The 23,791-nt window shown below is 43.5% G+C and overlaps 1 protein-coding gene across 2 annotated transcripts in view; it reads right to left on the bottom strand.

Annotated features, from left to right (window-relative positions):
- The window catches only part of LOC144773239 (UDP-glucuronic acid decarboxylase 1), a 161,121-nt gene that overhangs the window by 74,765 nt on the left and 62,565 nt on the right, over positions 1–23,791 (bottom strand). For both annotated transcript variants that reach the window (XM_078658145.1, XM_078658144.1), the window contains exons 4-7: positions 22,040–22,083; positions 21,432–21,492; positions 11,431–11,611; positions 9,949–10,053 (exon numbers count right to left, since the gene is read on the bottom strand). In XM_078658145.1, the coding sequence (XP_078514271.1) occupies positions 9,949–10,053; positions 11,431–11,611; positions 21,432–21,492; positions 22,040–22,083 (391 nt within the window). The remainder of the gene's footprint in view (positions 1–9,948; positions 10,054–11,430; positions 11,612–21,431; positions 21,493–22,039; positions 22,084–23,791) is intronic.

The raw sequence follows: 23,791 nt of genomic DNA on the forward strand, positions 1-23,791 counted from the left end.
CTCTGATACTCTTAGATCACTGAGGCAGGGATGTAGGAGACAAGAGAGGCTCTGGAGAGTCAATCTAGATCCAGATGAGAAGACCAAACACAAACTCTTACTCAAAGAGTATAAAACTGCTGTGCTCGCAGAAAAGAAATTACATTTTTCTAAATTGACTGCCTCCCTCACCTCCTCCAGGGAACTGTTCAAAATTGTTGACTCTTTATCAGTCCTACAAGCCCCTAATCCGGTAACAGAATCCCAGGAGCTTTGTGACAAGATATCCACCTTTTTCCACACAAAGATAGCTGACATCCACTCCAGCTTAGAAGCTCACAACCAAGAACTAGGATCCCCCCCTGTCCCACCACCTTATCCTGCCACAGAAGACCCTACAGAGTCACCACAGGGTAGCTCTCTTACTTTCCCCCTGATCACGTTAGAGCAACTCAATGTGTATTTGGATAGGCTTAAATCAGGTTCTCCCCTTGATCCCTGCCCTCTGAAGGTCTTCAAAGAGTGCAGAGATGTTCTACTTCCCGTGTTCCTGGAAGTCATTAATCTGGCCATCCACCAAGGTGCTTTCCCGACCCTCTGGAAAATGACTATAGTTAAGCCCCTTCTTAAAAAGGCCTCGCTCGACCCTAGGATCCTTAAAAAATTTCGGCCTATCTCATTACTCCCAGCACCCGCAAAAATGCTAGAGGCCCACTTAAATCACCATCCGAGTGCCTTCTTGGAGAACTCCAGCCTTCTTGATCCCTCTCAGCACGGCTTTCGCAGGTCTCACAGCACCGAGTCTGCCCTGACAGTTGTCACCAATAACATCCGTGCTAAGGTCGACAGTGGCCAGACTACTCTTCTGGTCCTGCTCGACCTTACTGCCGCTTTCGACACCCTATCCCCCTCCATCTTAGACGAACGGCTCAAGGAGATAGGAGTGGACGGACCTGCACTTAGTCTCTTAAAATCTTTCCTGGACGGCCGTGCACAGAGGGTCAAGCTGGGGGACTTTCTTTCCCCAGCTAAACCTGTGCAATGCGGGGTGCCTCAGGGTTCGTCCCTGAGCCCCACGCTCTTTAACATTTACGTTACACCCCTAGCCAGGCTTGTTAGATCTTTTGGGCTGGAAGTTCTCTCCTATGCTGATGACACTCAGAACATGGTCTCTCTTTCTCAATCCGTCCATATTACAGCCGGAAACTTTAAGAATTGCATGGAAGCGGTTGCAAACTGGATGGTGAGGAATTCCCTTAAATTGAATGGGGAAAAAACGGAGGTGCTGATCTTCGGAGGCAAGGAGGAGATCTGGTCAATGAACTGGTGGCCTCCCTCCCATGGAGCCTGTCCATCGCCCTCTCAGTCTGCTCGGAACCTAGGCGTTATCTTTGATACCAAACTCTCCTTCCAAAAACAAGTCAGCAGAACGACCTCTACCTGCTGTGGTGTCCTTAGAACCCTGAGGAGATTAGTACATTATCTTTCCACCAATGCCCGTAAATTGGTTACGACGGCCCTAATCTCCTCAAGGCTAGATTACTGTAACTCGTTGTACCTGGGAATTAACAAATCCCAGATACAGAGTCTGCAAACAGTTCAAAACGCAGCAGCTCGGTTTGTTAATGATGCCCCGAAACTCGCCTCAGCCACCTTTATTAGGAAGGACCTTCATTGGCTTCCTATTCAGGCCAGAATAGAGTTCAAGGTTCTATGTCTCACCCATCGTGCCTTGCACGGGCTCGGCTCTGAAGACATCAAACCCCTGGTGACCCCGTATGCCCCCGGCAGGGCACTTCGTTCAGCTAACAAACATCTTTTGTCTGTTCCTAAAACCAGCAAAGCCAGATGGGGCGACCGAGCTTTCAGCTCCTGCGCGCCTAAAATCTGGAACACTCTTCCGGCTGAGATTAAGGAACTCACCTCCCACCCCCTTTTCCGAAAGGCTCTGAAGACCTGGTTCTTCAGGGAGGCCTACCACTGACCTTTTCCCCCCCCGCCTCTCCACCATACAGCCTTTCATTCCATCTTTAGCGCCTTGACGCCCTTGGGCATAGTAGCGCTATACAAATTCTCCCTCAACTCAACTCATAAACAAAGCAAGAGGCAAATTAAGGTCCAACTGCGACATCATCAGGGGCTTGGGTGGGAAAATATGAATCAGACCTTCAAGAAAACACAACAAGGACAGTTGAACGAGTAAACGCAAAAAAAGCCAACAGGGACGAAAAATAATATTTAACAGTGCCCACAGCAACTCCACGCTGAGCTAACGACAGCACAAAAAGCGAAACACCCGACAACTTGGTCTGTAAGGGGTCATTGAACATTTTCATAAACACTCAACTGGCACTGGTGAGGACAAAAAGGAGGACTGCGAAGTGAAAAGGCTCCTGGCACACAATGATCAGGAGTTTGCGCCTGTGGGTCTGCAAGGCAAGGACATGGAAATAAAGGTCCTGCAGGTTCAACGTGACTATTCAGTCTCCGGAGTCTGGGCAGAGCATGAAAATCTTTCATTTGTCCTTATGCAGGAAGACGTTGAGATAGCCAAGATCTAAAATAGGATGAGGGCCTCTGTCCTCCTTTGTAACAAGGAAGTAACAAGTGTAACACCCAATTCCTATTTGCGAGGCCGAGACCCTCTCTATGGCCCCTTTGGCCGAAAGGCGCTGTTACTTTGTGGTGCAAGACTGATATGTGATTCCTGTCAGCCACCCTGAAGGTGGTGGAAGGTGCAGGGGGGCAGGGAGAAATGGAATGGCGAAGTCCCCATGTACCATTTGCAGGACCTACTAGTCTGAAGTAATAGCTTGCCACCCTTGGAGGAAATATCGGATCCTGCCTCCGACAGGATGGCTGTGTGTCAGCAAGGGCACAATAAAATGATTTCGCAGCAGTGGATGTTTGAGGGGTCAGGGACTGAGCTGCACGCTGTCCCTTATTCCCATGGACATGGTCATTGTGAGCCGCGGTCTCACCACAAAAAGCCTAAAAGGACTGCTGGTCTGGCAAAAGGGTCAGGCACTGGTGAAACTGAAAACCCTTACCATAGCAACAGGGAGGGTGAAATTGCTGGGGCATATGTCTGACGGGCCAGACAGATGTAAAGAACATCAGGAGCTGAAAACTTGCCTGGGACGCCAGCGGGCGGTGCCGTGAGGTGAACGGCGATACTTTGCTTGGCAGACGGGGAGCGCCGGGAGACTCCCCGAACTACAGCCCCCAGCAGCCTCAGGGGCGGCGCGCCCGTGACACGCCTGGAGCGCCCGGAGGCGATAGAAAAACGCTGACCTCCCTCTCGCCCCGCGAGTCGCGCGCGGGAGCAGCCGGGAGAAGCCCGGGACAAGGGCGGGACAGTCGTTGGTAGGAGGAGGCAGGGCAGGGCCACATACCCTGCTCCTCGCAATGGGGAAACGCAAGCTGACTGTGAACGGTGGAGAAGGTAAGAAGGCCAAGGTCCCTAGGAAATCAGAGACTATCATATCTTACCTGACATCTGCTGTGGGGGCTCTTAATGACGAAATTGCAAATGCGGAAAAAGAACTGGGACTCGGCCAGCCCGCTCTTGAGCCCGGGGACCTAATCGACCTAGTTGTCCCCGAGTCTGCTTCTCATATTCCACTGGAACCCAATGTTGTTAGGGCTCCTACTATTCCTCCCGCACCCAGGATTACCACCTCACCTCCTCAACCAAGTAGTGAAATTGTATATCCTGAACTGGCTAATAACATACCACCTAAAGCTAAAAGCAAACGAGGCAAGACAATTCGTAAGGGTGACTCAGGCAGTGCGGACAAACTGATTCCCGAGGATGTTCGAGCCAACCTGGCCGTAATGATCGAGGGCTTATTCGAATCGCGGTTGGAACCATTGTTGGTAAACATAGCGAAAGACATTGTGGACACTCTGAAATCATGTGTGAATAACATTATGAGTAAATGCGACAAGATTGATAAATATTTATATGAGCGCAATGCACACAGTGAGACGCACTCTAAAAGTAATTTAACATCTGAGCAACAAGGGAGGGTCTCCATGACAACTAATGAGCCAGTCAGCTCGCATATGCAATCGCATAGCATTAACTGTGCCCCTATGGTCATAGCACGTGATGATAGGATTGCATCTTTGCGAGGGGCACAAAAGGCTGATGGTGCGGGGGTTGGGGCACCAAGTGTGGCAGCGACCCCAATAGCGACCCCAATAGCACAGGGGCACCAACCCAACGATCCTCGTAAAAGACTGACCCGGGCAGTGGACCTTCCACCGGATGCTGCCCGTTTAGTCGTTATTTTGACTGGGATCCCGTGCCCTAAACCACACCAGAGTGAATCTAAGTCCGAGCTGCTACATAGAACCTCAAATTGGTGTTCACAGTTCAGTAGTGGGAGTGTGGATGTGGGCAAACACATTATAGCTGCTCGAAGGGTGGATTGAGTGGGAAGGAAGGTCAAATGCATTCCCGGAGACTGTGTAATTGTTAACTTTAACAGATGTAATATGGCAGATACTCTTCTCTGGGATGGTTCTGATCTAGTTGGTGCTGGTATTAGACCACTTCCACTAGGGTATTTTTACCCCCCTCCCACACACCCTCAGCCAAGATCACCCCACCCGCCTATCCCACACCTGATAGGAAAAGCAGGAGGGATAGGGGCTCAGCCACATATATCCTACCAAACCCACCAGGCTCTACTGCGGGTGAGACTAAATCCCGTAGTAGCTCCACCCACCCAAGAACATTATATTGGTAGTCAGGGGACAGGAATCTTACTCAGTAATAGGTTCTCTCCCCTTTCTACTGACTCTCCCCTAGATTCCAATGATTGACAACCATCCACCGTGCCCTCTATCACGGAGGTCAGCCCTGCACATAGGTATCGCGACATACCAGTGGTAAGCTGGAACATCGCAGGGCTAGGTAAGAAAGCCACAGACGCTAGATGGTTAAACTTTATGTCCCAATACGAGATTTTGGGCTTCCAGGAAACATCGGATGCCAGTGATAACTTTTTCTTGGACGGGTTTCGGAGTTTTTCAGTCAAGGCAACCCCCGGGGAGGGTGGCAGGCACAAAGGAGGGCTGCACATACTTTTCTCTTTAAAATTGGCGGGTGTCACTAGTAAGATTGATTGTACCTCTGATAACATCTTATGCATAGAGTGGGCCAGGCCAAATTCTCCCCTAACTCTGATAGTTAACCATTACAATGCCCCTACAAGGGATAGAAACTGTTCACACTTGAAGTCCCTATTTCTGTTTTTATCTTCATATAAGTCAAAGCAACATGCTTCATTCGATATCCTGTTAATGGGAGATTTTAACGTCCACCCATGTGGCTGGGGTTGTTTGGACAAAGAGGTACTGGGCCCCCCAGGAGCTGTCAGTACTCACTTTGAGCACACTGCACAGGGGGCGGACTTGGAAGATCTACTCGCAAAACTAAATTTATACGAGGCTGAAGGGTCATGGGGAGATGAGAGGGCACCGACTTTTGTAGGCAGGGATGCCAGTACGATTATCGATTACATTTTCATTACTCCCGGGCTAATCGATATGGTGGTATCCTATGAATTGTGTACTTCCCCTTTCAGTGACCATAATCCTGTAGTCTTGACCCTGGACATGGGTAGCAACATTGTCACCCAGGTTGAGCGTCTGGGGAACCGTGGTGATACCCTTGTCCCTAGGGAGCAGGGCCGCAGATTAAATTGGGCAAAGGTCGTCCCGGATAGCTTTATGAACAACCTTCTACAGAACAGACAAGCTGACATCACAATTTGCATGGACAGCACATCTGAAGGCACCGCCATCATTAGTTCTTTCACCTCTATATGTACACAAATTAGCCTTGACCTGACGAACATAAAGAAACGAGCGGATTCATCTAGCCCTAGATGGTTTGACAGGGAGTGCTCTAAAAAACATAATGTTCTCCTTCAGGCTCAAACAGCAGCCAAGAGATAGGGAGTTGGTGGGCCGGCTTAGAAAAGAATATAGGCAGGCTACCGAGACACGTAAAAAAACTATAAAAAGTGAGGCCTGGGACAGCTTAACAACGGTTAGTGTACTGAGAGACAGTTCCCAATTCTGGATGATTTTAAATCACCCTTACTTTGCCATCTCAAATAACACCGTTCTGGATTGTGTGATTCCCGAGGATGCCTGGGTGAATCATTTTAGTAAAATATATAATAGCGAAGATGGGCCAACTACACTCCGTCCTCAACAGCCTTTGACTGAAGCATCCCCTCTGTCCTTTTCTGAATTTGAGGTTATCAGGGCAATCGATGAAATGACCAAACATAAGGCCCCGGGACCAGACGGTGTCCCTGCAGACCTATACAGCTCCCAGTCACCATTATGGGCCAAAATTCTTACCAATGTTTTTAATTCAACTGTTAATGAGGGATTTCCAAAAACCTGGTCCACCTCAACCATTATCCCTATATTTAAGAAGGGCTCCAGATCCGATCCGGCCTGTTATAGGCCGATCTCGCTTATCGATTCTGCCGTTAAGATTCTTGGCAGAGTCATTTTATACAGACTAGGCGATATCATTAAGGAGAAGGGGGTGCTCTCTGACCTACAATATGGTTTCAGAGAGAAACGAGGTACAATAGAGCAGTGTTTGAACCTCCACATGCTGGTCAGTAAATACACTATGGCAAAGGAGGGCCATTTATATCTGGCCTTTATGGACCTCTCCTCAGCCTTCGACCTGGTCAATAGGGCCAAGTTATGGGCCATATTGGCTGGCATTGGTATTTATCCCCCTCTGGTAGACTTCTTGGCTGCACTTCACGCAGACTTATCAGCCGCCATTAGAACTAATCGTGAAGGCAGTACCACCAGACCTTTTAGTTCTAGAAGAGGTGTGAGGCAGGGCTGTATTTTAGCCCCACTTCAGTTTACACTTTATATTAACTCCCTAGATAAAGCCTTGGAGGGGTCCACACCTGATATCCCCTACGTGGGGGGGTCCGCAGTACCCGCAGTACCCGTACTCCTCTACGCGGACGATGCGGTGCTCTTAGCCCGTACAGGGGTGGGGTTACAGAGGCTTCTCGACGCATTTGGCCACTTCATGACTTCGTTAGACCTTTTGGTCAATAACAAAAAATCACATATCATGCTGGTAGGGAAGCGACCTAGGCCAAAAAAGTTGAAATCTTTTAGCTGCTGCGAAGAGGGATTTCGAGGGTACAAGTGTTTACCTACTTGGGTGTGATATTTGAAGAGAAGGGCTCGTGGACCCCACAGGTGGATGCGAAATCTCTAGCTGTCACTAGATCCACCTCCGCACTTTTGAGTTTCGCTAAGCGTCTTGGGTCTCGACCGATGGAGGCATTATTGAAGGTTTACAAAACCAAATGCTTATCTATAGCCTCCTATGGAGCCCCACTGTGGGGTTACTCTCACTGTGGTAAACTACAGACAGTAGAAAATCACTTTCTTAGGTCTTTATTGGGTGTTCCACAATCTACACCAGTCCTATCGATACACACTGAGTTAGGGTTGGGATATATCACTGACTTGCTCCAACTAGCGCCCCTAATATGTTGGACCAAAATCTGGCTGAACAAGGACATTACACTAAACCATACTATTCTTAGGGACTGCATGTCCTTGGATAATGCCTCAAAGATTCCGTGGCTGGAATACGTAAAGGGGGAGATGGGCAGACTTGGCAGGCCTGACCTTTTTAGTCACCCAAACACTATACTTAGGGAAGACCTGAAATGGATTAAAGAAAACTTTATGAGGAGGGCAACCCAAACACGGGAGGAGAAAGAACTAACTAAACCTAGAGCTAGAGCCAACTTCCTCCTTCTGACTACGCCCCAAATTGAACCTTATCTAAAAATCGTGAGCAGACCATTCCATCGTCATTTGCTCATTAGATTTAGGTTCAATATAATCCAATACTCCCTGGGTGATTTTCCTGTGTGGGGTGTTCCCGATGAGTCTACCCCATGTAGCTGCGATAATTTTTCTGAGCAGACCCTCCTGCATTTCGTCATGTTTTGTAGCCACTATAAAGAGAGTAGAATGAGGTTTTTGGCACCCATTTTAAGAGACGCAGGTTTTGTCCAGGTACGCCCTGCTCTACTTTACTTGCAGTTATTAGGTAGCACCAGGACAACCCTCGGGGTTGCTAGCTTCCTGGTCGCAGCCATGCGTGGAAGGGTGACCTCACTATCTTGTATTCGCTGCTATTGTTTTTTAACTATATTTAACCTTTTTTATACTGTGTATAAATTATATTGGTGTGAACTTTTATATCTACGTACAGTGGACATTGTTACAGATTTTGACCCCTGAATGTCTTTTAACTTCATGAAATTTGTTACACTGTAATTAATTTCTAAATTTATGCTGTCTTGCTGCTTTTATGATTTTAAATGTAATCGAATAAAGCTTGTTTTGACTTGACTCGACCAGGATATAGTTCTGATTTCTGTGAAATGCTCTAGGGCAGAAACAGTTTTTCGTCAAAAAGGTGAGAGCAATCAACCGGCATGTACATTAAGGATGTTTGGACAACACCGGAGAAGCCAGCAGACTTCATCCAGGCATGGCGCCGAAGCCCCATAATACCAGCCATTGATTAATCCCAGCAGTTAGTCATGTGCAAGTCACAAAGTTTTACAAATTTCGCTGAATGGTGGCCATACTGGACAGTCTGAGTAAGGGATGTTCAAAGGCCATCTGGAACGGACTGTGAAACTTGTGCCACCGTGATCCAAAGGGGGTGAAACAAGCGGCTTGAAAATACACTCACAAAGTGTCTCTGTTCGATTTGACTCGCAATAGGGGGTGGGGGAGAGGTGAGAAATGGTAGGGAAGGAGTTATAATCTTAGGGATTTACCTTACTGGTTGGCGCCTGCCCCACTAAGCTCTCTAGCTTAGGATGCTGTGTAAGGAAGGTTCGGTCTACTGGCGCTGGAGGTAAGTGACATACCTAATAAATGGAGGTCCTAAACATAGTGTTGCCCAAAGTGCCCAAGAGAGTATCCGTGAGGACCTCATTAAATTGGAATAGAGGTTATATAGGTGCTTGGCCAGGCTTGGGTACCTTACTCTGCACATTAGTCTTCACTTCCATGGTTGGGAGTGGTTGGTCCAATACTTTCTGCTGCCCTTTCCATATCTACAGCAAAAAGAGGCGCTTTCCTCAGAAGTTTCTAGGTTTGGAAGTGTAACTATAACTTCATTTCAATTGTTGTTTTAAAGGAATTGCTACACTTTTATAAACAAAGTTAATTTGTTATGAGTAAACTTACGTTTAAAAAATTATTTTCAGTCCATAAATGCCTATTTATTCCATGTCAGTGAAAATAAAAGTGATCTAACAAAACATATCTTTACTTTAGTAATAAAAAACACATTATGCAGTTATTCGATTGCAAGGGCCAAATCCCTTGCTGTTGCCATATTATTGTAGAACTAAACGTGATTTCATTTTGTAATCCTCTATGCAAGAGCACCTCTTCATCAAAACTCAAATAGACTAATTAATAAGATTTTAATTAACACAAGAGTAACCTCATTTGCTTTGGTTCTGGTTAAAAGCCTCTGTTCAGAACGTCTTCATGTGGAAAAAAAACCCAGTGGCGTGAACCATACATACAGATCCATAAAGAGTAATGTGCTTCTTAGTGTTATCGCAAGACAAAGCCAAGAAGGGCATCATCACACTTGTTCAGCAATCCCTTCCCCCCCCCCACACAATTCCTAAATTAGGATCATGTCCGCGCTATATAAAACTTTTTAAATAAATAAACATATCCTTTACTTTACATGAACAAAGGTAAATAGTAAATTATAATACACAATATACAGTCACATGTATTAACATTACAATTTTTCCAAGAACATGCTGTTCACCTCTGTACAATATACAAATAATTACTATCAAAACAAGCTTCAGAAAAAATGTTCCACTCCAGAATCCAACTCACCCAACATGTTCAAAGTGCCAATAGTGTTGGTCTTCAATGTCTTGATAGGATTATACATGTAATTAGGAGGGGATGCTGGAGAAGCTAAATGATAAATTTGATCCACTGTGGGGGATAAACAATTACATTAAAGAAAAAATGAATGGTGCATCAATGCAAACTTTACATGTAATGCAGTCAAACTTTAAACTATTGAATTGACACCATATGCAAAAACACTGGAATAACTAGGGGGAAACAGTTTGCTAATAGAATCAGATGCTTTGCAACATATGAAGACTGAAAACCATCTGTTCAACAAAACCATGGTCATTTATCGAGAAAATGCTTGATACGCTTCAAATAGCTCAATTTTTGACTGGACTGGAAAGGGCTTCAGAAGCTGATTGACCGCAGATTAGTGGGTTGTTTTAGAAAGAGAATACACTTTTACTAGTTTCGAACTAAAAGCAAGTCAATCACAGAACAATGGTACATGACAATTCATGGGTATTCTAGTTAAACAAACACCTAATTTATCAGTCTGCTGTTGTTTGGTCACCAAGAGGAGAAACAGGAGCATATGGTTACGAATTTAAGACGCTTCAAACTTTGAGTGGTCTAAAGTGGTATTGCAAGGTCATGTCAATTTTACTCAATGCTTGATCACTGAGACTTTACAAGAATTACCAAAGCCAATAGGTCTCACCTATGCAATTGCTATTGACTTTGGCAATGGGTTTTAGCCATGTTATATACCAATGTGGCTGGTGTTCAGCATGGCTAAAAGTTGGTAGAGTGGGGGAGTGGGTTAGATTGGGGTAGATTGGGGTGGAGTGGGGTAGAAGGGAGTGGAGTAGAGTGCAGTGGGGTACATTGAGGTAGAGTGTAGTGCGGTAGATTGGGATAGATTGGAGTGAAGTGGGGTGGACTGGAGTGAGATAGAGTGTGGTAGATTGGAGTGGTGTAGACTGAAGTGGAGAAGAGTGGAGACTGGAGTGCAATAGATGGAGTGGTGTAGTGCAGAGTATGCATGGTGTGGTAGCGCACTGTCATTACAAAACAATTGCTGTGCAGCAAAGTCAACTGAAATGGCTTTAAAACTAGGCAGCTTCAAACCACATGAGATGCAACCAGAAAAACTACTAGCTTTATTATGTGTAGTTATTCTGTAAATCAACCTCTCTACAGGATCACCTCCCTGACAAGATGGTATTCTTCTTGCAGAGGAATGGATGTATTTTTTTTTTTTATATATCGAAGGGAATATGTGGAGGTAATACATAACACTTTGAAATGTAAATGAAATTTGAATGTAGATAAAAAAAACTTAAAGACACTTGTCACCACTTCTGTTACACTTTGGTGAATGGAAAAAGAAATTGAAAAGTTCTCCACTGGCAGTTAAGAAGATAAAACGCTTAGTTTAACATTGGAAGCATTTAAAGATTACATAATTTTAAGAAGAAAAAAAAAAGACTTGCATCCAGTCTTACAACTGACCTTCAATGTAGAGTGGCTCTACAACGTCGTGGTTAATGAGTTCAAAGTTCTCATGGCCAATCCAATGTTCCACGTTTCTTTTCCTGCCCGTAAAGAAGTTGTCCACCACTGTGACTTCATGACCGTCCATCATAAGTTGGTCAGTAAGATGAGAACCCACAAACCCTGCTCCTCCAGTTATCTGTATTAGGACAGCATGCATGAAATATTTACACCACCACCATCAAAAGGTCCCCAAACAAAAATGCAGCTTGATCAATAAATTGGTCGCAATTTCACATTTTTATAATTTCTTGGACACTGGAATGAGCTAGTTTCATGTCTATATGACCACAAAAAAAACATAAGAATGCAGGAAGAGTCATCTGGTCAATTCTGGCAGTTTTATAGCAAATTGAATCTGCTATTTGCCATCGCATACACACAGTTTCTTACTCAGCAGACTAACTCACTCTCCCCAATAAGCTGGGCACAGTAGGACTCATTCTGGCTCCTTTTGCATTCTTGCTGCACAAACACATTTATTCTGAAGCCGACTGATAATCAATGCTCTGATGGCAGCTAGATCACCAAGAACGATTCAGTGGATGACACATGAAAAATAAATCTTCTCTTATTTGTTAGTAGCGTAAGTCTTGAAAAGTGTTGCAGTGGAAAACATTAGCAAGGCCAGAACCCAATACAACTACTTGTAGAGTTTGTTCAAATAGTAACAGCTTGTCAACATTAACCACTTTTAATGGTGTAAAAAGATGTGATGTGATTCTTGATTAGATTCTGGATTTCCAATGTATAGTCTATATTAATTGTTATTAATTACTTCTAGTACATATCCAGTAAATCATTTATTCTCAGGAACAAAAGCGAACACAAATAAAGCTATCTGCTTGAAGTGAACCCTTCGTGGGGGACAGCTAGCTTTCCATTCGAGTTAGCATGTACAGCTTCAGAAATCCACACACAACAGTTATTAATTATCAGTATGGGAATCAGTAAGGCAATTGAGTGCATATCCTCAACTGCGTGTGCTGGTTACAAATACATATTTCAAGGGCTTTCTGCGTGCATGCTGGCAGATCTCATCAAGTGAAACAAGTTGTTGAAAGACATATACATTCTAGCTATGACTCCAAAGGAACTGCTCCACGGTTCAGACAAAAGTTATCTGCTAAACAAAACGTCCTTTGACCACACCACATTGTTTAAATTTAACTTATTGTGATGTACAAATAGCTGCAAATATCAAGTTAAAAGATCTTGACACAAAAAAAACTCAACAGGCTTAAAATATATTGGAGGCAAGGAATGGTTGATAAAAATAATGTGTTTAAAGGACAGGCACCTTTGTCAGACTCTAATATGTACAAATAGAACCACCACTAGACTATAAACAGTGAGTAAGTAGATAATATAATAATTTGTTTATCAGACTTTCAACAGCACCAAGATGCCACTATATTTGCAAAAATGTATTTATCATATCAAAATGAAGCAAGGCACAGGTACTAAATAACAAATAAGTTATCTCCGGTAATTCTCTTTCTGGTGAATATTCTAGGTAACCGCAAACTCCTCACCAGGTGCCAGACTGGATATGGAAATGTTTGGTCTTTGAATGCTCCCATCCGCCCCCTGGTGGCTCAATGCGGCTGGCATGTACTCTGTAAAGTGGATTCCTAACTTGTAACCATTTTGAATTGTTAAAAAGAGGCCACACCATAGAATAGAAGGCGAGAGGGTAGTGAGGAATCTGTGATTAGATGTATTCACCAGAGTGTGTGTTATGGAAGGGAAGTTACTTGTTATTCCTATGGATAGTCAAGGACCGGCACTCAATGTGATAATGCCGTGGTCGCAGCCTTAGCCCTGGTGGCTCATACCTTCCGGTGGCTGCTTCTTGGCTGGAGAGTCCTCCTCTGCATAGTCTTCCCTTTCTTTGTCCCACACAACCCACAAAAAGCTGATCATTCACATGGTGTTCTTAGTACGATCAATATAAAAGCTTAAAGCCTTTTTGGGGTCCAGCTGATGAAGACTCTACTCTTTTGATGGGGGAGTATGGGAAAAAGAACATAAGCAGGATGATAGATTGCCCACCGTGGAAAGGAGTCCCACCATTAGGCAAGAAGGCTTTGAGTTCAAGACACCAGTGAAGATTCACCGACAATATTGAAACTCACACATGCGACAAGCTGAAGGAATCGCAATGAGTGAGATAGCCTTGAAAGTTCAAGAGACGTAGTGAGCAGCTATGCATCAAAGGGCATTCACATAGGAAACGTTAAGAACAAACTAAGGTCCCACTGTGGTAACACAGATGGTTTAGGAGGAAACATGCGTGTCAAGCCTTTTCATAAACCTCATCACAACAGGTGATTTAAGCAAGGCCTGTTGATACACCAAACGCAAAATGTCCAAAAAGGGCACCAAATAACCATTCATTGTGCCCTCTGCAAGACAGCGAGACAAAGAAACATTTCTGTTTTTCTTAAATGACAGCTTAGATAGTAAAAGGTGAATCTTAAGTTTATGACACACCAAGTCACAAACTTGTCCCATTGCCCAGCATAAATGAACTTTGTGGAAGAGCGTCTGGTGGTGAGAGTGAGACCCACTACTTCAAGCTGCACAAATGCAGTCAACTGCTGCCGCTCAAACTTCATGCCGGCTGAAGTGTAGTTTGTGTATATTCCGGTGGAGGACCCAGTCTTGTTGCTGAGACAGAAGATCCTCCCAAAGTGGCAGCCTGACCGGAGGACAGGTGCTCATTTCCCGAATAGCTCCTAGGGCCACACTCTCCTCGCACAATTCAGAGCCAGTAGAATGACTTGGGGCCCGTGGTTCCTGATCTTTTTCAGAACTCTGGGTGGAAGAGGAAATACATACAGGAGCACAGAGCTCCATTTCAGCCACATTTAATCTTCTAGTGAGTATTCTCACAGAAACTCCAATGAGCAAAATTCAACATGGTGTTCGACAGTGGTGAAAAGATCTAGCTAGGGTTCTGCCGGAAGATCTCCTGTGCCATCTTGGGTATGTAATCACCACTCATGGTCTGCCAGACACAATCTGGTGTGCTTGTCTGTTTTGGATTTCAAGGACCATGCCTGATTCGTGATAAGATTGATACTCTGTTGCTCCAAACAAGTCCAGAAGCTAGAACCTCCTGCCCCGGGTTCGGAACCCCACTCCACTCGATTTGTTTAAGGAGGTTTAACTTTGTGTGTATGTGTGGTCTACGACTGCCTGTGGAGAGCCAGTCTTCAACAACATATTGCAGAGTTAAGGGAAAGCTACTATCCTTTACCCCCAAAAGATGGGCAGCGACCACCACCATCTTTTTCATTAACACCCGATGAGCACTGGTGAGGCCGAGGAGGAGCACGGCAAACTGAAAATGACCTTGTCATAAATTAAACAACAGGTAACATCTGTTCAATTGCAAGACAGGCTTATGGAAATTAGTGTCCAGCAGGTCCAAGGACACTATCCAGGGCAAACAGGATCGTGGCCAGTATGAGGATTTTGATTTTGCCATTCAGAGGTAGCAGCTCTAAAATGGGCTCAAGGCCTCTATTCTTCCTCAGCAAAAGGAAATAGTGAGAGTAGCAAATTTATTAGAGGTCAGAACTCTTCTGATAGCCCCCAAGGAAAGTAGGACTCAAACCTCTAGCAAAAGGAATGGGCAGGCATTCCTCTGAGATTTGCTCTGGTGTGGTGTGGTGGTGATCCGGGGGAGCTGAATGAAAGGGTAGGGCACAGACTTGCTTAACGATTTGAAGGATTCATCTCTCAGATATAATGGAACACACCCTGTGAAAATGTGCTTTATCCTGCCTCTCACAGGTTGCTTGTGTACCACTCAAGGCACACTATAGTGGCTTGGTGGCTGCTGTCGCTGGGTATGGGGACTGGGAGTACTGGTAACCTTGTTGGCCTGAATGTTGCAGGCCAGATCCACATTCTTTGCCTTGAAAGCACTGGGGTGATTGAAGCTGCGGTTGGAGAAACTGACAACGCCTTCCTGCCAGCCCCCTAGGGAACCCTCAGAATTTCATAGAACTGCCAAGCACCAGAAGACCCAGGAAGATTGTTGTGCCCCTAATTTTTTAAAAAATGTTCAAAGAAAGAATTGGCTTTCTAACCGAACAGGTCTGAACTATCGAAAAGCATTTCCAAATTAGATGCCAGTAAGTCTCCAGAAAGTCTTGTGGAGAGCATCCACATAGGGTGGCAGAGCATCACAATGGTGCCAAACGCCCTTCCCAAACAATCTATTGCATCAAGGCCAACACAAGTCATGAATTCTTTGAGATAGTGAGGCCCTTAGGTTTTCCAGTTCTGCTATCAAGATCTTGCTGGCTATGTCCCAGATGGCTTGCATGTATTGGCCCTATAAGCATACTGTGCTGAACTGTCCTGAACGATTGCAATACTAGGCTACCTGAGGAGGAAAAAGAAGGGTATTAGTCTTGGTATCAAATAGAGGGAAGTTGTAGGTCCAAGATCTCAGATGCTTGTCAGAATACGACTGCAAAAAATGCACTCTCTTACGGTTGGTTATTCAAATGGCTAATGAAACCCTGTATCAGGGGAAGTATCAAGCCCACTGGCCTCTTGCAAGTCTATGTAAAAATTGTCATCATCATAAATGAGGGAGTAGGCCATCCCTCTCCCCACATCATCTATGTGTGGAGGTAAAATTTGAAGCCATAAAAGTGGAGCCGCTGATGAAGTGTTCTGGAGGTACTGGATCAGGGCCAAACTTTATGGCCACAATGTGCTCCTTAACAATTTCATAGCATGACTTTGGTCGGGTCACACACTAGAAACAGCATCTAATCCTCTTCCGCACCAATAAAGTTGGTTGGAGTTATTGGAGAAGGGTGTGGAGCAATGATGGAAGTTTGTACCGGAGTCAGAATGGCCCTCGTAATGGGTTCAAGTGGTTGAGACTGTGTCAAGGACAGATCCGCTGGTGGTTATCTGTTTGGAGACTCTTTCGGATCCTTGGAGCCTGAAGGTACGCCAGAGGGAGATGGACGGACTTCAAATATCTGCAGCATGAGTTTAGGAAATTTGTGGTGCACTGGGATCAATTGTAGAATTGGAAGGAGAGAGAATGATATTGTCATACCCTCAATCCTTCTCTTTTGATAGAGACTGGCAGTTTGGGTAGAGTCCCGCTACTCTTTCTTCTGTTTGCATTTGGACTTTGATTTTGACTGGAGGACTCCAACAACGATGCTGACATCTTGCAAGAGTGGCAGCAAGCCGAGCTCTAGACTTGGGGAGAGACCTACTTGAGGCCCATGACTGTGTTCAGCAAGGTACAGCTTCACCTCGGTCCCGGATCACCTTTGGGTGCATGATAGCACAATTGTTGCATGACTTAGAGTCATGTCCTGCAATGAAGCACTTAGGACACATCAAATGTAGGTCCGTGACCAACATGTGTTTTCTATAGACACAGCATGGTTGAAACTTGCAGTGTTAGGAGTGGACATCATTCACTAGAACAATTTCATTAGCCTTCCAACGACTCCTAAAAAATTGTTGGAAGGCTAATGAAATTTGGAGAGGAGTACTGGATCCACATTAAGAAGCACAGCAACAAAGGAACTTAAGTCAGCCAGCAAGTGTAGCGTTTACATGCGGCTCAGTCATCACTTCTGTGGCAGTACAGAGTCAAAATGGAGCCACACTGCAACGCCAAGTAGCATTATGAGAGAACATTTTCCAGATTCATGCTGTACCCTGAAGAGTTTTTTAAGGTGAGGAATCTACAGCTAGACATATCTGTCTGAAATACATAACAGTCTACTAAAGGCTTAAGCTGAGGCCCTAAGGTTAACCAAATCAAAGACAATTACAGCACACTCCTGAACAAGGCCAGATTAGAATCTAGGCAGAAGAAACAGAAATAAGACCTGGACCAAGTCAGATAGAGAGGGATACAGACATTGAAGATATACAAATTGTGCCACAACTAAATGAGAATAAAAGAGCAATTGAAGAAAACCAAAGCACAGTGCCAGCCAAAAGGCTCAGGAAGGGAGATAAGCGGCCTGGGTTTGTCAAAAGACCGAAAATTCGTCTTAAATCAATAAATGAAGAACCAGAGCAAGTAAACAAAATATCATGTCAAACTGGGCTTTCCACAGAACAACCAAGAAGGAAAAGTCCATGACTAAAAAGACTGAATAATAAGTTCAGAGGCCCTGAACGGACCGATCTCATCCTTGAAGATTTTGAAAATGTAGAACTAAGTGATGAAAGTGATGACGAACTGATTAATGACCCAACAGATGAAAAAGTGAGTCCAACTTGAAAATTTCACAGGTTAAAATTCTTTTAAAGGTCTCAAAGAGGGGCTAAGTCTCCTTAATCAAAAATGGCTGATTATACGGTTAATGGTAAACCGAAAAGAAACTGCTTAACAACATGCTGTAGAATATGCACATGTAGTGTAGTAATGGTACTCATAGTATGGTTAGGACTTACAGTAGCTATTCCTTATCTAATGAGGAAAGGTGAGAAGAATGACACTAACATTCATGAGAAAGTAGATGTACCTGAAAAGTTAAATATACATGGAGGAATAGATAATTTGAGGCAGCAAAGAGTAGAATTAGAAGCATCAGATGAGGAAGGATTGCATTACGATAAAGTTAGAAATAGAACACACTTGAATGTATTTGCAAATTTATTAGTACATTATGTGGAGGCAATGGAAATAAGTGATTGCTACGTTTGTATGAAGTTACCATTGTCTGTAGCGGAAAGTGTCACTTATCACCATTTGCCCCTGACCTATGGTATTTCATGTAGTATTTTAGCTAGTTTATTTCACAAAAAAGGACCCTTGCAGTATTATTATTCTAACTCAGACGTGATTTTCTCTGAACTTCCTATACATACTTACCTGAATCCTGTACACACTAAAAGTGACATAACTCGTTATAGGGGTGAATATTTCCTAACAGTAGGTACAATAGATATAGCTGAGGCACAAAAGAATAATTTAATATGCATTTTACATGAAGAAGAAAATATATTTTTGAATTTAGTTGAGAAAAGGAGAGAGGATTTCCAGAGAAAAGCTACTGAACAAAAACGAAAATTTCCTAAATGGGCAGAAAATAAAGAATACACCTAGAATGGCAAAACTCATGCCGCTATGTTGCTGGACTTTGAAAAGAAAGGGAAACTCTGTCTCCACATGGAGAGAACAAGTTATTATAGCAATATATTCATTGGTTCTAGTGAATGTGAACATAATTATAAAGTAATTGGGGGTTGGGGTTTCAAAGATGGAACTGAACCAGTATTTCCTAGAATTTACTACATATGTGGGAACAAGGCATATTACAAATTGCCTGATCATTGGTATGGGAGTTGCTATTTTGGAATAGTATTCCCAAAGGTATATCATGTAAACAAAATCACTGGAAGCAATGAAGAAACTAATGGACTAATACATAGTAAAAGAGCTAGTTTCGCAGAAATTGTAGGTGATATATTTAGTGCATTTATACCTTCAGTGGGAGTGGTTCTGAATACTCAAAGAATTTGCAAATTGTCAACAGTGGTGGATCATTTATCGACTGACACTGCTGGAGGTTTTTTAATGATCAATACTGAACTAGTTGCCGTAAGGTCAATGGTTTTACAAAATCGACTTGCTCTTGATACATTGTTGGCAAAAGAGGGCGGAGTCTGCAGAATGCTGAAAGCGCAACATTGTTGCACTTACATATCTGACAAAAGTGTAGAACTTAAGGGGTATGTAAGGAATATTACACATTTAGAAAGAGAACTCAAACCACTGGAAGTTGATAGTGCACAGAAGCGACTGACAGATGGTCTCTCCTCTTTAGGTAGTTTGTTTTATAATATAGGTAAAAGTTTTTTAGGTAAAATACTGACGCCAATGGTGGGAATAGCCCTACTGATTTTAGGGATAATAACTTGTTGCAAATGTTGCTAGCATAAAAAGACATATACAGTGAATAAAAGAGGAAAGAAAAGAAATATTAATGAAATTGAATTATAAGAGCACAATGAACATTTGTACAAGAAAGTGAAAAACCTTCACATGAAAAATAGAAAGAAATTTAACAAAGTTTGAAGAAATTGAGTTGGGTGAAATGTGAAAGTTGGCATCTGTTTCATTAATTAGTGATGATATAAAATATCATCAAAGAGGGGATTGATGGAGCAAGGTTGCACACGTAAAAGCGACTTGCTTGTATTCAACCCTCTCGAAAATAATATTAATGTACTAACTAACATGTTTCGTCAGCTTAATATTGCATTACATAACATTTTAGGTATCTAGGGGAAGCTTGTCAATGTGCTTTTACTAACTATAATCTGCTTGCATTAAAATGGCTGCTGCTACGCAGGATTTTCTACTGCGCATGTGTCTGTCACACTCACGTGATATGACGTGTTATCTCGCTTGGTGGGAAACCTTTTGCTTCTGCTCACTAAAACTAAGATGGCTGTTCTGTGTCCTAACGTGCATGAAGCTTGCATAGCTGCTTTGCTAAGCTGTTCGTTTTGCCTAACCTTTAATGCAATAGTTTAAATGAAATAATGGGAATAGAGTAGAGATAAGTCGTATACAGTGCATTCATTTATTCTGTATCTCTAAAACTGTTTCTCTTCTATTCTTGCATGTACCGTATTTGGGCCTGAAATGTACCTCTGAACTCCATCTTTAGAGAGACTGCGCCTGTGCGAAAGAAACCCCAAGCCATTGAAGCTGTGGCATTGAAACAGGGCCAAATCTGACATGGATTGAGAAACTATGAGAAGAGTGAACTCCTCACCCTGCCAGAGGAAGCTGAATTGAATAAATATGTTATTGTTACATTCACTACCGGGCGGAATAAAAAGTACATGGGAAGATAAAGTTATGGGAGGGAACATTTAAATACATATTTGACAAGTTACCTCAGATTAATATGGCGTGAGGACTACTCCTCGTCTTTTTGTCCAATAAAATTGTGGGATTCACACATTTGCAACATTGGGGGGTGGAACACTGACCAGGAAAATAGGGTAGGCTTAGCTAGTTAGACTGTCCAACTTGTCGGAATAGCTGACCTGTCACTGACCCAACGCAGTCAATAGGTGATCGAGAGCAGAGGTGCTGGCGGAGCACTCTGTCAGATAACCCAATCGGGGTTCTGGAGAAGTGTTTCAATGACCCAATCGGGGTTCGACTGTTAGCTGCAGAGAGGGTTTACAACGCTGGCGTTTTGAACTTTAGCTGTGGTGCCAGTCTTAGCCTGTGGTGGTCCTGTCCTGTCCTGATCCAATTTGGTCCGTAACCTGTCCTGATTCTGGTCTGCACCTGTTCTTTTCGCTGGCATCTGCACTTTGGGATTCTTATCCTTTGACTCCGCCTGTGGCCAGGGTTGGTCGTCACACCATTCTAGGTAACTATAAAGTGTGGGTTTGTCATTGTACTGTTTCTTTTCTCCTTCTCTACCCACCCTTTGTCTAAATGCTTAATGATATTTTTCTTTCCAAGTTATTGCACATGTTGTTTCAAATTTTCATCAATTTAATAATACAAGCAATTATTGATTTATTATTGTTTCAAACATTTCTTAGATAAAAGACAAACTTTTCCCGAGTTTGTTGTTATTTAAGAAGCGTTATGTTATTCTACTACCTATTTTCTTGCTAACTACCTTGATCCTTTAGGACTTTAGGTATTGGTGACTTGGATTGGTAAGTTTAATGGTAAAGTTCTCGAATGGTAAAAATTATAATTGATTGTGTGTAAGTTTACCTGTTTAAATATATACATAGTTTATGGGCCCAGGTGAGTATGTTGAGCTTGCGCTCTATCAATTATAAATAAACATCTTCCGCATCATTTGTTGCCATCAGTATGTATGCAAAGTTGAAGGATTTACTATGAAAAGTAGCCCAACAGTGTACGCCATTCAAACAAAGACTTCTGTATCACAAAAGAAACTTACTAGAATTCTTTTACGATCTTTTTCTGAAAGAAATTTCACTGGAGGGTACTTCTGGGTGAAACTATACAAAGAGAAACCAACAACACAAACGTTTATATTCTGGAAAACGTCTTGCTTAACAAAGGAGGCATGAACAGCTCATCCACAGAACCTTCACTGCCTAAAGAGTTCCTCAGACACTTAGTCAATTATCAAACAGTTCTCATCAACAACAGAATTTAAAAGACACCTAGAATACATTCAGATTCAAATGCTACCATCAATTTCTCTTTAACAGCTTTGCAGTGTTTTTTATTTCATTAGGGTATTGACAGTCTGTCTTGCCAACAGTTCTAGCATTACATTCCGGAGATGTTGGCCCATCCTTTGCTTGTACATTGCAGTTATCTCTTTAAGGGAACGCAATTGTGTTATTATGCGGTTATCACACACACACGCACACACTCTGCAAAAGACATCAGCAAGCATAATCACATATCAGTTCTGGCTGCCAAGCTTGTGTTGTACTTCCCTGTGAAAACACACACATTTCCACTTTAGTGTTTACCATTGCATGATTCTAATGCAAGGGGTCTGAGTTATAGGCTGGTTAATAAACAGAAACACACCTTTTTTCTAAGTCTTTGATCTTCTCTCTCAACGGTTCCACGATCTACAAAAAACAAATGGAAAATAAACTTTTTATAAACAAACTGGCAGATTTAAAGTTTCAAAGGCAAAGCAAATGAGCAACCGCCTAAAAAGCAAACAAAGAGATCTATTTATATGGGGAAAGAGAGGTTGGACGCAAATGCAGAATAGAACGAGACAAAGCTAGAGATCTGATAGACAGCAGAATTAAAATAGGTTTAAAAGAATGGACATGGAAACTACAAAGGCCATAATAAAGGAGAGGAGTATAGCCAATAGAAGAGCCTTCATGCTATCAGAATATTGCAAATTGTTGTGCCATTAACAGCAGATTGGCAGCAGGAACCGTTCTAACTCTTTTTTATGTTTAAATGAAAGGAACAAATATGGATGAATTCTAGCAGATAAATCCCAAACGTACTATTTAAGCGCTAGACTCTTTAGCACTGGAATCATGTGAAACAGGTTTGTAATACGGAAATAAAACTTTAAGCGATTCTGGAGCTTAGCACTGAGCTATTACAGGTTGCAATTTGGACCGTCTTCTGACGGGAAGGAAGGCAAAGCTTCTACTATTGGTTAACCTAAACATCACCCACATCAAGACTCATTAAACAATGTCAGCCAATGGCTGGTAAAGGTCCAGCTGGCACTTACTTGATACCTATGTTAAGTGCAAGGCATAGAGTACCCTTTGCAAAACAGTAACTTAGTGAATTTAACACACAACATTCTAAAGATATAAAAATACCACTGAAAGCAGCCACAAGCACCAAAAATAAGGAGACAAGCCTTATCATACAGGTATTATCTACTTGCAGCCACGTCCATGTAGGTAACAGCGGTCGGGCCGTGTTGGGGGGGGGGGGGATTGGGGGGGGGGGGTTCGACGGACGATACCGAGGGGAAAATGAATTATTTAATTTTCCCTCTGCATAGTCCCTCAAAACCCCTGCTCACGCGGCCCCTCCGCTGTTACCTGCACGGACCGCGGCTGTCTACTTAAGTCTAAGGTGGAGTACAGTTTTCCGAAAAATGTTTAAGTGTTGTTATAGGTCCTTTTAGATATGAAGGCCTACAGGAAGTGCTCTGTTTGGAGTACAGACGTTGATCTTCAGCTAGCTGGGAAAAGGTTGTCGTTGAAAGTAGGAAATGGAAGGTAAACAGTGCGAACAGGTTTCTAAAAGACAGAAAAAAACATTTCCTGCCGGACTTGAGATCAGGGCCGGTTCTAGGATTTGTGAGGCCCTGGGCTAAAAAGGAATGTGCGATGTCCCTCTGATGTAGATAAGTGGCCCCTTGCAAGGAGACCATTCACAGACACTGTGGGAGGCCTATTGTCCAGCATTTTGTCGCCCCCACAGTTTTAACTCTGATCCCACAAGCATTTCTCACACCTTCAGTCCGATAGGTGAGAGAATTGCTTGTGGGCTGAACGTTAAAACTATGGGGGCGCCAAAATGATGGACAATGGGCCTCCCACAGTGTCTGTGACTGGGTCTCCTTTCAATTGACGGGAGCGTCTCCCTCCCTTATGTATCCAGATACCATCCCTGAGAGGCCCGGGGAGGGGGGTCCCTCCATTTCAAAGAAAGGTGACACCTTTCTTTGAAATGGATCGCCAGGGAACCGACAGGACGCATCACCAGTGCGTGGCCCCATGCTGGTGAGCTGAGTGCGAGGCCCTGGACAGCTGCCCACGCTGCCCATGCCTAGCGCCGGCCCTGCTT

This window comes from Lissotriton helveticus, chromosome 8 (assembly GCF_964261635.1).
Source record: "Lissotriton helveticus chromosome 8, aLisHel1.1, whole genome shotgun sequence".
NCBI classification, from domain to species: Eukaryota; Metazoa; Chordata; class Amphibia; order Caudata; family Salamandridae; genus Lissotriton; species Lissotriton helveticus.